Raw genomic sequence first — 14,904 nt, 5'->3', positions numbered from 1 at the left:
CTCACATAAATGAACAGAGGATAAAAAAAAGAAGTTTCTTGTTTCACTCCCTATCCCGCCTGCAGGGTTTGCTATTATAGCAGCACCTGTGTAAAGGGCGAAATTACGTTTAATCCATAAACGCCGGCAGATCTCGGTCGGTCGCATTATAGGATGAAGACTTTACTCTATAAACGTTGATAATCAAAATATTTCAATAAATCAATAATCTTTCATTTTCAAATAGAACTTAAGTAATAAATCTGTCTGGTGTGTAAGTAATAAATTCTAGGTCAAATATTTTACTTTTTTAGTCCACATGTTATACTTTAGAGGTTTCAAATGATCGCATTATTCATGATTAAATCGAATTATTTTATGTTTTAATTATGTTAATCTCATTTTTAATCTGTGGGTATTATTTAAAGTATAATTCCTGACAAATTGTCTGTTATTGTGAATTAAAGGACAAATTGGAGGGGTGATTGCGTGAAATAAATCATCTCTAACTCAGTCTGATCCACTGAGTGATTCCGTATTCTTAATGAGTGTTTTTAACAAGTTTTTGTAATATTTTTCTCATAGTAAAGGACCTATATAATTCAAATCAGGTTGGATCAGAGAACCAGATGCTAGAAAATGCTCAGACTAATGACGCACTGATATGGGCGCGCTCTTGCTGAGGCGTGAGAGACATGATGAGCGTTCAACAGTCGTGTTGTAGCCAATTGGAATTCTGGCTGTAGAATTGGATTGATAGGATTAGATTGAGAACTATTCGATTGGATTGATCCAATATTTTGCTTGTTGTTTTTACCCTCCTAATGCTAGCTTGAGGCTATAAGCTCGCACGTGAGCGCACAAACAGTGACTAAATTGATTTTGCATAAAAACGTAATCATAAATAAAATCTCAATGGGAATGGTCTTATGATAGAAAAAAATGTGGTTGGAGTGGCACTTTGAGCAAAATCAAGCGTCGTGCTAACGGTGAAGAAAAAGCAATAATCCTTAAACCCAAGTAGTGTATTTATTTCTGATAATGCTCATATTGAAGGGCATTATCCTACTTATACCGCGGTGAGTTATGAAGAAAAAAAATAGAAATAATATAATAATACTTTAATTTTGATATATTTTAGGTCTAAAAGATTAGTCTGAAAAGTAGTTTATTTGATAGTAGTTTATTGAAGTGGTGCGACGTGTTGTCATGGTAACAACTACAGAGCCTGCACCGGCTTCGCATGCAAATTTTCTGCAAATTTGTCAGGTGGCTGCGCCGCGGCGTTTGTAGTCTGCAGGCAGGAGTTGCATTTTTATACGGTGCATGCTGGCCACTAAGATTTAAGAAAAAGTTAAAATTTTACAGAAAACTGACACTTTTTTGACCTTATTAACAAGATTATAATGTGTGTTAAAAATCTGAGTTGCGAATGATTAGTGGTGCAAACACCCGCGGACTATCAGAAGGCTGGTGGCGCTGTCAACATTCATGACCACACCAACATTTTTTTTTTAAATCGTGCACCGACATAGATTTTGCTGATGGCTATCCATCGCGTGGCGGCGGCTAATTTGTAACCGTAGCTGTTTTGTCTAGACAAAACAAAAAAATGAAAATCCAAAGTCAAAATTGTCCAAATCCTCCGGAATCACATCCTTGTGTCTCATCTCCTTCTTCTTGCATTCCCTTCTTTTTTCCTAATTGTTCAAGGTAAAAAAAAAAAATCCCCCTTTGTGGTGTAAAAAAGTAAATGAGGCTTTTCATTGTAATTGTTTAGTTAGAATAAACATAGATTAATTAATTACAGGTAATAAATTATTAATCGCCTGACAGGAACAGTTATGTTTTCCGTATTTGTAAAAACAAAGTATCAGAATAATCAGGGTTCCTATATTTTAAACACAAAAACAAGTTATTTTTATTCAAATGTAAAGGCTATATGTGATTCATCTCTAGCTGTATATTGTATGGTGGGAGAATGTGGGATGCATGAAGCTGAATGCATTCAGGAGAGCCATTCAGCATGAAAGCAGGTGAATCCTCCACGGCCTGTTAGAAAACATCAGCTATTCATGTCATAATTAAACTCCAGCCCTCTCTCAAACCCTCTTTCTGCTCTTTTCATGCTTTATTTGTCTCCTTGTCTGTGTTTTGTTTTTCATGTGATCTCTTCTCAATTATAAAAATCCTCAGTCTGCTCCTCAATCCCTTCTTGGAAAAGAGCTTTTTTTTACATTTTCCTCCTTCTCCCCCCATCTTCGGTATTCCACGCTGGCTCCATCAGCGTAATTTGGAGTCTCGGCCCATCTGTTGTTATTGCTGCTTCTGTTTTTTTCTGTCCTCCATCGCTCTGCTTGACTCTGTGTTGTTTTGCCACTAAATCTGGGATTCTGTAGCGAATGCATTGATTTGTTTCTCGCCTGTGATGTTCATCTTTGTGTCTCCGAACGCTGTTATTCCGGCGAGTGGGTGACGAGTCGAGAATTACGGCGTGTTCCAGCGTGTTGAAGCTGAGCGTTCCCGTCTCCGTTTTGACAAGTCATTAGGCAAAACGCGGTTCAATCTTCACGCCCGCAAACTGATAACATAATGTGAGTGAAAACACACAAAAACTTCTATGGGCCACAGAAACTCGAACAGCACCTTTTATCAGAAATCTTCTCTAAGAAAGACAACTCAAGTTTTTCGTTTGACAAAAATTAGCCCTCAGCGTCGCCTGCAGGAGATCTCTTTCAGATTAATCTTGTTATGATTTCCCATGAAGAGGCTTTTGCTAAATCGAAAGCCCCACTCGACTGTTTCAGTGCAAGGCGATTCCTCGTCAGACACTGTTAGTTATTTGGTGTGAGTATCAGACGCGGTTTGATTGTGTTTCTACACTAATTGGCTTGTTTGGTTTCCTGCCGATGTTGGCTAATGGCCTGATGCTAAAAGCCTTTTCCTTCCAGAAGCTTCCCGTTCACACCTGTCCTTCACGCGGGGTTCTCCTTGCTCTGCTGCTTCGTTTCAGGTGGTGCAGGTGCTGCGGGCCATCGATAGAGATGAAGGAGGGAACGACAGCGCCGTGTATTTCAGCATCCCACCAGATTCTGCAGCTGCTCTCAACTTCAGCGTCAGGGACAGTGGTGGTACGTACTCAGTCTTTTAGCATCCACATTAAAGTCCTACTTTAGTCATCGGTTGATCTGTTTTTAAATGATTCCCAGTGGACTTTTAATGTCGATTAGGCCGTTTTTAGCCAAAAGTTAAAAAACTAGGACATAGTTTCTGCAGAGTGGCAGTAGTTCCAGACAGCAGTTCTTCAGATTTGTTCAGTTCCATTGTTAAGGTTTATACTAAGAGAACTGGATGTATAGTGGGAGGAGCCTGGGGAGGGAGGGGAGTTTATTTTAGGTAAATGTCCTGTTTTCTTTGTGTATTTGCTTTTTTAATGTGTATTTTACTTGCTTTTATATAAAGCGCCTTGTGTTTCAACTGAATGAAAGGTACTATAGAAATAAATACATTTTGAGTTTAAACCTTTGGTCCCAACCCCCCCCAGGCGGGTCACTTGGTTCCAGGTCGCAGACAGAACAAAATAAATACATGCGCTAAATTAGATTATTTCCATTTAGTTTATTTCCTGATCCTGAAGGAAGCTTTATTTTGGAAAACTGACCGATTCTGTTCACAAAATCCATCTTAGTCACGTTACTTAAAGTCACTAGCTGGATTGCTAATCTAGTAGCCAAAAGCTACCAAACCAAACAATAAATTTTATTTGAAAAGTTTGTTTGAGGAGAAAAGAGCCAATGAGGAAACAGAATAAGAGCCTTTGATTTCAAGGAATAATGAAGCTGCTGTTTACAGACAAAACTAGGAGTCTACCTCGACATGCGGAATTATTGAGACAGTTCTCTGTAAGCATGTAGCTCTGGCTAATAAGCAGTGACAGACTCGACTGTTTCACACACGCAGATATTAAAGTTGGAGACGCAGTGGATTTAGAGTAATATTATATTTAAAAAATACCAGTTTTTCGACAGTTGCATCATTTTATTTTGCTTTTTTTTATCCATTACACCTTAAAAGTCAGACGTAGCTGAAGCTAACGTCCGTTTGTTAGCCTCCACTTTGAGGTTAAAAGGAAAATCTTCACCACAAAGTTCACACGCCCAACATGACACCAGCGGTGCAACAAAAATGGCGAGCAATATTGAAGCTACAGTTTTGAGCCAGATTTAAGCTCAGATGAATATATTTGTCTACAAGTCTCTACATCAGAATGGTAGACGGGAGCTTGTGGCTTGCCATAGTCGTTTCTACGTAACATCTACAAGCTTTTTCCAACTGCATTGTTTTGATTGCTCCCGATTCCCGATTTAAATAGAGAAATACTCAAAAAATGCAATTTTAAGATTAATTCTCTTAATATATGTCATCCGTGATAAGAAAAATGGTCCAAGAACATGTTAAAAACACCAAAAACACATTAGTCATTGGAAAATCCCTTTTTTTCCAGTTGCCCTTAATCTCGATCCTTATATGTTAACTCCATCTTTTACCTTCCTCTTAAACACTCTGCTTCTCGAACTCCCCCATCATCTTTTCTGTCTCTGCCCTCATTATCTTCTATCCACATTTTTCAACCGTAGATTCCTTACACTTTTGCTGTTTTTTTTTTTCTTTTTACCTCTTTTTTGTCTCTCCAAATTCTCCACATCGGAGCTTTTTCTCCCACGTCCGCTGGTGGGTTCCACTAAAAGCTCCTGGATGGAAACAGAGCTGCTTCATTTAATTTGCCTCAGCTGCACCAGATTTGGCAACAGAATCGCTGGATTCCTTCAGCTTCTTTGTGCTCCACAAATAGACACTACCTGCTGGTTGGAGTTTAGACACGTAAAAGTTACAAATAAAGCAGCTGGGAAACAATTCTCTGATATATTTATGAAGTCGGGCTAGCCTACAAATCTGTTCCAGTTTACCTGTAAGAGGGGTGGAGGTCAGGGCTCAGGGGGTCAGGTCAGGTTCCTGCTAGACAAACGAGCCTAATATTGTGCCAGGAAGTCTCACTGGAATTTAAGGTTTAGCAGGTCAAAGGTCACAAATATTATTTAGTTTAATTAAGAAAAAAATACCAAAAAGGTTTAAAAAAATACCAAATTAGCATAAAAATATGTTTATATTCTTTAGACTGATATCGCAGAACAGCAGTAAAGCTAAAATAAGTGTAACATATTTTAAATGTGTGCAATTTTGATTATTGGCCTTGTGGTGGAGTGTCTGGCCTCAGACTGGAAGGTTTTGAGCTCAAATGCATGACCAAAAAACTAAAAACAGGATCCAAGGCCTCCCTGTTTTGCATTAAGCGGTTGGATTGATCGGTTAAATCACCAAATGGTTCCTGAGCGCAGCTGCGTCTGGAGCTCACCCCTCCCCCAGGGGACTGGTCAAATCCAAAGAGCAAAGTACACACATAAAGGTGCGTGGCAGCCGTGGCAGCTGATGGGCCCTCATAGTTTCTCTCAGCTTTAGAGGAAATACGTTGAATAGAGTCACCAAACCTAAAAAGATAAGAGGTTGAAGCAAATGTCCTCAACCGGAGATGTTGACGGGGACATCTAAATAACAGTTTCATAGAAATACGGTAACTTCTTGAGTCATTAGTAAGATCGCACACTGGCTCCCTATTGACAAATGTTGCACGCTCAGGGTGTGATATTCAAGTTCCCATTTAATTTGTCAAACTCCACTCCACTTGTCAAATTTCCTCATTTCTAATGTGTTGCTACAACCTGACACCCACAGCATGCCCGTACAGAAGAAATTCCATGAACTTTCTCTCTGAACTAATGCTTTATTTAACCTATCATGGCGATCAGCATGATGATCGCTTTCCTTTGGCGCCACAGTTGAGGTCGGTTGTGCTGCACCACGTATCAAACAGTCTGCTTTTTGTGAAAAAAGCAGTTTAAACAAACACAAAAAAGAATAAAGAGCTAAAATTTGATGTAATACATTTGACCTTGGTATCAGCGGAATTAGCGGATTCTTTGCTCGGACGGTTCAGACTTCTGCGTTATTTTCTGATAATGCACACTTTGTTGCGCATTGTCCCTTACTTAATTAACTTTAAACTATTACAATAAAAATACACCTAGTAATGTAAAGTAATGCATAATAGTATGTTATTCAATAGTTTAAAAATGTGTAATTATGTTTTAACTAACGTTAATAAAGGGTACCTTTTTATGAAGTGTTTTCATAAAGCTAAGCCTCAAATACAAAAGGGGTTTATACAAATATACTCCTCGTGTATCCAAAGATTTTTTTATCATTACAATGAAATCTCTGCAATACAAAAGTCCATCTCCTCTTATCCGTTTGCTCTGCTACTGCACACGACAAGAAAAAACACTGATTTATCTGATGTAACACTTGATATGCAGATGAACTGCTGGTTTCCTAAATGTGGACAGTTATTGCTCTCTATTTCTCTGTAACAACTCTTTCATGTTTTTCTACCTTAAAAACAACAAACCACACGAGTATTTCTCACTTTTTTTCCTAACTTGTTGGTGCCTGACTCAAAGTGACACGACGTGTCCATTAGTGATCCAGTCACAGGTCTCCGCATCTGTTCTTGTTAGAGTCTCTATTTCATCTTTTGTTAAAAAAAGAGGGGAAAAAAACCTTTGAAAAGCTGTTTTGTGGTATTTTTACAGCTTTTTCCTCTTAGTAGTGGATTTTGGAAAGCTGTTTTGATCGTGTGTATTTCTCTGAACATTTGAAACCATCTTGGAAATCTAAACAGAACATAGTGCCTTCAGAGAACGGCGGGTCTCAGATCATTTCAGTGTCGACACTTCTTTTCGTTTTTTCCTATAACAATACAGGAACGTTGAATCGTCAACCATAACAAATATTGATCCATGTTTTGAGCGCGTTGGTCTTTTTTCCTAAAAAAAAAAAATAGGTTTTTCCTTTAAAAAGAAAAACAGAAAAGCTACTATATTGTGTTTTAGTGACTCTGAAGGTTTATTTTCAGTCTTTGAGCAGCACTCAAAAGTGTAATTTTTCTTCTAATACGGATTATTTGAATAAAAGCATCTAAAATTTATTCAATCCTAATTTACATTTGCATTCTTAAAGACATTGAAATATGTGTTAAAATTGCGAGACAAAGCATTCTAGTTCTTTTAGGGGTCTTATCGCCACACAAATCCTCAAATGCATGCTGCGTTTAAGTACTGGTAGAAAACTGGGACATCTGGGATTGTGTAAGAATTTTTTGTTATATCAAAGCTGGGAGGATCTGGAAAGATCACTATTGGATCATAGATGAAGAGGATTAACTCCCTGACATGTGGTATCAAAGGCCTCTTTGATGCATCATCCAGCAGGAGAACAGAGGAACAAAAAGATCATTTTCGGTTCCCATATGGACTGCTTGTCACGAAAAGATGCGACATTATTTGCTTTGTTCGAGAAGATAATGATTTGATCTGTGGTTTGGATTATGGAATAACTTCTGGATAATCGCAACCATCATATTGGCAGAAACTGTTATTCAAGTAATGTTTATGAAATACTGTATAGTCTGTCAATATTACCTTGCTTTTTACTTTTTAAATAATTTTTCTGGTTGTTTAAAAGTGGTTTCTCTACCTCTTAAAATCCACCACATCTACACACTGGAGAAGAAATAAAAAAAAAAGAAAAATGAAAATAATTTAATTACAAAGTGCATCATGTTTGCAGTTGATCTTCAAATAATCCTGCTTAAAGACTGATGGAAAAAGTGTTTTTAAAATGTTTGTGTGGCATTTTTTCTGATGATGGAGGCCATATATAAAGAAAAAATAGCTTAGGTTTGAATTTCTGAATATTTCTTTGTTCAAATGGTGGTGAATCAGGAGCAGATAAAAAATATACAACCATAAAAAGCTGTTAGTTGTAATGCAGAAGCTACCACGGCAAGCTACAAGCTACCGGCACTGCTCCATTCTGATATATCCAGAGGCGTTCCTGGCTAGTTTGGTGCCCTGGGCGAAAAACGGGACGGTGCCTCCCCTATCCCTTGAAGCCCCGCCCCCAAAAACTCAATGACACCATAAATGTAAACACAAGAACAAAATATATTATTTGTGTTACTTTATGAACTACATAAGTAAAATGTCCTTATAGAGTTGAATTCCCAAATAAGATATAGCATGTAGGGTAAGTAGGGTAACATTTATTCCAGTAGTTTTCTTTAGCTTCCTGAACGGATGTTAAAGAACACTAAAGGATGTATTCTTCTGTTACTTGTGCTTAAAGACCCACTCCAAAGAAAATGGTCTTTTCTGTGTTTTTAACATTTTCTTGTGGCATTTTTTCATAAGAGAGGTCCCATATAAAATACCTTTGGATTAAAACTGCGTTTCTGAGGATTTCCTAATTCAAATCACATTGGAACCTGAAAACCGAATGATAGAAAATGCTCAGGCTAATGACGCAGCTACTTATATGGCCGTGCAAAAGTCTCCTCCCCCCTGTGCGCACCATGGCCTGCTCACACTGCGATGTGCGAGATATGAAAAGCGTTCAACACTCATGTTGTAGCGAATTGGTATTCAGGCTCAAAACTGTACGACTGGATTGATCTCATATTGCTCGTTGTTATTTTAGCCCCGCCCCGCTAATGTTAGCGTGAGGCTATAAGCTCGCACAGCAGTTTTTAGCAATGGTGAGGGGGAGGGGGCGGCTTACTGCGTCAGCAGTCCCGCCCACAACCCAGAAATGTATTTCTAATGAGCTACTGCCTCTGGGCAGAACATGTGTCTTAAAAAACAACAAAGGCTTTTTGATTTCAGCTAAAAATGTCATAATTAAAAGTCAGTGAGAATGATTTTACGATAGAAAACATTCGGTTGGAGTGGAACTTTAAGCACTGAATACAGAAATAATAAAATCCTAATAAAAAATGTGTACATTGCATCTGAATAGCAGAAGTGTATATATTAAATCCACCAATACGCCTATTGACAAGACTAAGGTGTAAACATTTATTAGCCATGTGGCTGATGGTCCTCAAACTTTTACTCACCAAACAGCAGATTTGGTTGCTTTTGGCGTCTAGGGAGTGTTAATTTTGATCTTTGTCTTTTATCTTTGTAGTGTTTATCTTCCTCTTCTCTCCTTTTCTTTCTAAACTGGACACCTGATGCTTCCTTTGATGTTTCGTACATTATCCAAAACCTTGAATAGACTTTTCTATTGGAGTCAAAAGAGTGATGTGATGTAAACAAGTTAACTTTTTTTCAATAATCCAGTAACAATAATAAAATATGTTAATTTTATAAATCAAAACTATTTATGTATCTATTTTTTTTTTTTTATTGTTTTGGGCGCTTGCGTGTCCTCTACAAGATTGTGGCCTAGGCAACCGCCCACGTTGGCCTTAGGTAAAACCACCTCTGGATGCAGACGACTAGATTCATGCACATCTTTGTTTTTCTCGTCTAAACTGGCTCAAAACTATATGGCTGGATAGCTTCAATATTGTTCACAGTAATTGTTAGGCTGGGGGTGTGAGGTGCTGTAAGGTAACTGGAGAGCGTACCAAAGAAAGGATGTTGGGAAGTAGAGGTGGGCTTACTCTGCGACAATAATCCTGCTTTTAACTTGGAGACAAATTTCTAAATATGTCCTAGAAAACAACCGTTTTTTTTATGCTTTTAAAATAGATCAGAAAATGATCAGTACAGCATAGCTTTAACTACTAATAACATTTTTAAACATGGAATTTTTAAAGAAATCAGAACAAAGGAACTTTAGGTTATTTTTGGGCTTTATTTCCACAGAAAACTAGCTGAGGTTAGCACAAATGAGTACCCGGATTTTGACAAACTACTTTCCAATAGTGTTCTGCAAACATCCAGAGTGGAATATTCCCTTCCAGCCCGAACAGCTGATTATTAATGTCTTCCCGCTGCTTCTTTCCCCCCAGGCCCCACGGCCAGCCTGGTGTTGCTGTCTCAGCTCCAGCCTCTGTCCCGCTCCCAATCATCCACCTTGACTCTCTACGTCCCGCTCGTCCTGAGGGATGGGACGTCGGGCCTAACCAGCACGGGGACCGTCACCGTGTCCATCTGCCCCTGCCTGAGAGGCGGAGCGAGAGCCGGCGAGAAGGAGAAACAGACGGAGGGGGAGTGGGATTGGGAAAGGGAAGCGGTGTGCCTCCCCCAGCAGTCGTCACTGCCCTCCCCCGGCCTCAGCACTGCTGCTCTGCTTGCTATCCTGGCTTGTGTTGCTACACTACTGGGTAAATCATCTCTTTATTTTACGTTTTTTAAATAAAAAAGAGTGAAATGCAAATTAAAAAAAGGAAAAAACTGTCTGGTAAATAGTGTTTAAGGCTGTTTATTCTTTACTAAATCCCTGGATGATTAATCTGCATATGAACACAGTGAAAGCAAGAGATTAAATAAGTTATTTATTTTAGTCACAGTTTTGCTGTGAGAGGAAAAAAAAAAGTGCTCTGGAAAATGGTGCCTTCAGCGGAGCTTCTTGTGTCGTAGTATTGATTTTCCACTTCTTTGGGACTCCGCTGGGGTTGAAGGAATGTTCTTCCAAGAGACATTCCCTGTTTTAGCTCCAACTTTCCAATATGTGCTAGATTGCATTGAGATTTGGGGACTGTGCTCAGTTCACCTGCTTCAGCTTTCCCACATGGCAAGAAGCAGTGTTACTCTTGTTGTTGTCGATACTCTTGTTGGATAGTTAACCCATAGCAGATGTTTTCTAACAAGAGAATTTACAACCATTGTTTGAAATCTTAAAAAAAAAAATAAAACCTCTAAAAAATAGTTATTTGATTTATTATTATTAGTAGTAGTAGTAGTAGAAGTAGTAGAAGTAGTGGTAGTAGTAGTAATAGTAGCAGTAGTATTTGGTGATATACATTTTCATTTCATTAATAGATTTTTGGATCATCTGATTTCCTGATGACTATTCGATTTCTTTTCAAGAGCTATAAATAACTTCACAAGCAAAAAAGATCAGCAAGAGAATGTTCTATTTTATTATTTAACAAACCAAAAGCAAAATCATATATTCATAGGATTGGATTCATTTATTATTAATCTCTTTTAATGTCTAAATTTCTTCCTCCTTTATCCAGCCTCGTTTTTTATGTCATGAAACCTGGTACATACCACCATCATCCTGTAGATTATTTCTGCTCCACGGTTGTTTTTTTACATTTTTTAGCCCCCTTCAAATAAAAATTCATAGACTGTGTGAGGAAGCTCCTGCTAACCTCTGTATGTTCGTTGATTAACCAAAAAATTGGAAATTTTTCCTTTTGACAAAGCTGTTTGAAGCTATGGACACACTGGGTATGTGACAAAAATGTGCCAAACACGCATTATTGAGCACCATCCCCATTGTGACGCTACCATCCCAATGCTGCAGCAGAAATCAAGACTCATCAGACCAGGCAAAGTTGTTCTATTCTTCCATGTCCGATGTTGGAGATACGTCACTACCGAGTCCCAGTCCCTAAATGTTCAAAGTTTGACCCATGTTCAAAACACGTTCAATGGCCATACGTTTGTACATAGAGCCCGAAAACTGTCGTAATTCTTGCATAGCTATGTAAAAGTTTTAAACACGTGGAAGCCTGAAACGAGTATTTCCATTGGCCGAATCCGAATTTCTTCTCTACCTCTACGGCTTCTCCTTATCTCTACGCCAAGTGGAGAAATGCGAAAGAACTAGGCTTCAAATTTGCATGCTACTAACTAATGTCACAATAGTTGCCTGTCATCTACGTTAGCGCGCAGCTGCCAGCACTTAGAAAATACAGAACAACATTGATTTAATAACTTTAAAAACTCATGTAAAAACAAAAAGTCATTAAGTATGAACTTCTGTGTGTCACAACTGTGCGGACAGCTGGTTACACGTACAGCATGTTTCTTAGTTCAGACAGGAACTATAGTTCTTTAGCTGTGCTTATAAACACAGCTAAAGGTCCACAAAGCTAAATCGGGTTCAGACAGGCAGAGGTCAATCACAAGTAGAATAGTCAAGAGTCCAGGTGAGGGTCAGGGCAGGTGGCTGGAATCAGAGATGAAGCAGGTCAAAAACAGAAGATCAGGTCCAGATAGAAATGCTTAGTAATGCAGGCAGAGTGGTACAAACAGTACTTCACACTGAGTGAGGTTCTTTGCAGTGCTTAAGTGTCCTGTTGGTGATCGACAAACGAGGGTCAGCTGAGCGGCGTCTGGGGAGTGTGTGCTGGGGTTGCTGGGAGATGTAGTTCCTTCAGTACTTTGCCGACGACCACGGAGGAGACAGAGCTCTGACTCCTGACACTGTGCTTTAGAGAACACCCATGTGAAGACATGCAATTCTCCTCTCCACCACAGCACAATGTGGATCACCCTAACAGTGCAGGGATGGCTTGCCCTAAGTCACTATAGCCCCTCCTTAATAAACACTTTTGGACACTGCTAAAGCTCCAAATGCCCCAACAGTTTAAGCAATAGGGTGTAACCAAAGAGGTAGGGAAGCAATTCTGATTTTGTCATAGACTCTTCATTGAAAGTGTCCACTTGCTGAGGGCGGTGTGAAGGATGGAGTTGCGAAATGACACACCCATCATTTTAAGTATCTATTTTGTTAATAACATGGTAGGGGATCAAGGAAACCACACAATTGTTCTTTGAAACGTCTCAGAGGTCCGATTTGCTAAAAAACGTAAACAGGAGGACAAAAATTGGACTGAAACCTGAAATATATGGCACCCTTTGGCCTGTTGCCAGTCAATGGGGATCACAAAAACACATAAGCCAAGTTTAGATAATTTATCTCAACTAATATTTCAACATTTGTGGCTTTAAGCCATTGACTGTATATGATAGCCGGACTGAGTGACACTTCCCTGTTATTTCCAAACAGGAAGTACGTGCTGGTTCCAAGATGCCATAATCTTATAGACTTCTATTGAGAAATGAACAGTTATTACTCAGTCATTCTATTCGTCAGAATAATCATTCTAGTTCTGATCAATACATGGTGAGACTGGTTGCCATAGAAACGTTGACTCAAACTGACTTGGACCAATCATTACTAACCGACGTCGTCTGGTTCCAACATGTTGCTGTCTAGATCACAAAAAACTGGCAACTGAATTCCCTTAATTTTACTGGAAATAAATCATTTTTCAATGGGTGACATCACGCTCTCTCTGTCCAGTACTCATATACAGTCAAAGGTTTTTGCTCATCGCCTTGACATATTTACTTCATTTCAGCCCTTATGGACAAAAGACAACAATCAAAAATAACAAAAGCGTGGATGATGAAACGCTTCACCTCTTCATGTCGCTCATAGCCTACTCCTCTTGGAACTTTCTGGAATTCTGAAAGTGGTTTCTCAGTCTAGTTTGTCTCATCACTTCATAGGATGTTCAGATATTTTCCTTTTTAAAATTCCCTTTACAGCCTCTCTGAGGATCATGTCAAGCTTAGTCCCTATTAAAATGCGTGCAGACCGTGTTTTCACAGGCATTCAAATCTCCGCTAAAGATGTCATCTTCAAGGAAGCATGTGTACTTTTCCACATTAATGTGTAGATTACCTTTACCACAGGCGTCGAATCAACCACCAGCCGCTACAGAGCCTGGCTTTTGAACTTGTTGCTGATAACACTCAGAATGATTCTTTTCATCTTTGATAAGCAAAGTATGGGGTCAATTTTTCGCTAAAAAAGTGTTTGGAATACTGATTTGTTTGATAAATAGGTGCATAAAGGTTTTTGCAGTTTAATGCATAATTCTGGATGAGCCTATCCAAGAAACTGTTTATAACACAACGCCATGTAATGCTTGACAAAGAGGATCTTTTCCCTTGTGATAGTATCTGCTGCTGAGCTTCTTTGGCAGAACTGACAGATCTGAGATCCCAGGCGTCCAGATTGGATGCGTGTCCTTGTCCTGTAGTCACTGAAATTCGTGCAGAATCTGAATGAGTCCTTTAATGACTTTGAATTTTCTTCGTACGCCTTCTCAATTGAGGAACTTTCTATGAAATTTGCATTGCAACCCATTTTAAACAAAAGTTGACAGACTATGACAGCTTCTGCCCCACTGATGAACCAGATCCTGGCCCACATCCAATAGCATGCAGTGGCTGGAACACACAAAGTGGGCTATGAAACAATTAGGTCATGCAAGGAAATATGTATATATATTTCTGATCTATAAATCCATAGGAAGTTTTAAAATGATTATGGGATAGGAACAGGACCTACGCTTCATGCTGCATTCACACCGGACGCGGCAGGCGTGGAAAATTCACTTTTGCCGCCTCTCTTTAGACACAAGTCAAATGTAATGCTTATAAGCTATGGCTCTCCATCTAGCTAGCTCCGCTGCCCAGGAAACAGCAGTAAACCTCGCTACTTCTTCTCGCCTAGGGCAGTGACCGCAATTAGCTCTGCCGGAGTCTGGGCAGCAGAGCTTGCTAGCTCACCAAGCTGTCCACTGAACGGTTGACTAGCGTAGCCGTCGATGGGCTCTGTGACAGACTGGGGACATGTCCACGGTGTATCCCGCCTTCCCCAACTGCAACCGGGACAGTCTCCAGCAACGCCACTGTCCTTACAGGTTAAGATAATAGATGGAAGTTCAGTATGAAAATTTTCGCCTTGGGCAGCCATATTGAATTTATTTTTCTACCCTTTGATCGAGTCACTGAAAACGTCATGCGCCCTGATTTTTTGAAATGCCGCTTCAAGCCTTGCCGCGCCGCTCCTGACACCCTAATTGTGCCGCAAGACCTCAGATTGCATCTTTACATTGACTTAACATCATAACCTGACACACTTCCCGCATTCAGTGTGAATGCAACATGAGCAGTCATTTTGTCATTTTTCCGCGATATGAAAAAAAAA

The 14,904-nt window shown here is 39.3% G+C and overlaps 1 protein-coding gene across 3 annotated transcripts in view; it reads left to right on the top strand.

The window, feature by feature from the left end:
• The window catches only part of LOC112147333, a 253,750-nt gene that overhangs the window by 226,072 nt on the left and 12,774 nt on the right, over positions 1–14,904 (top strand). For all 3 annotated transcript variants that reach the window (XM_024273646.2, XM_036216472.1, XM_024273645.2), the window contains 2 exons: positions 2,993–3,110; positions 9,953–10,267. In XM_024273646.2, coding sequence (XP_024129414.1) covers positions 2,993–3,110; positions 9,953–10,267 — 433 coding nt within the window. The remainder of the gene's footprint in view (positions 1–2,992; positions 3,111–9,952; positions 10,268–14,904) is intronic.

This window comes from Oryzias melastigma, linkage group LG17 (assembly GCF_002922805.2).
Source record: "Oryzias melastigma strain HK-1 linkage group LG17, ASM292280v2, whole genome shotgun sequence".
Lineage (NCBI taxonomy): Eukaryota > Metazoa > Chordata > Actinopteri > Beloniformes > Adrianichthyidae > Oryzias > Oryzias melastigma.
Note: the sequence above shows the minus strand (reverse complement) of the source record. Positions and strands in the feature narration are given on the sequence as shown.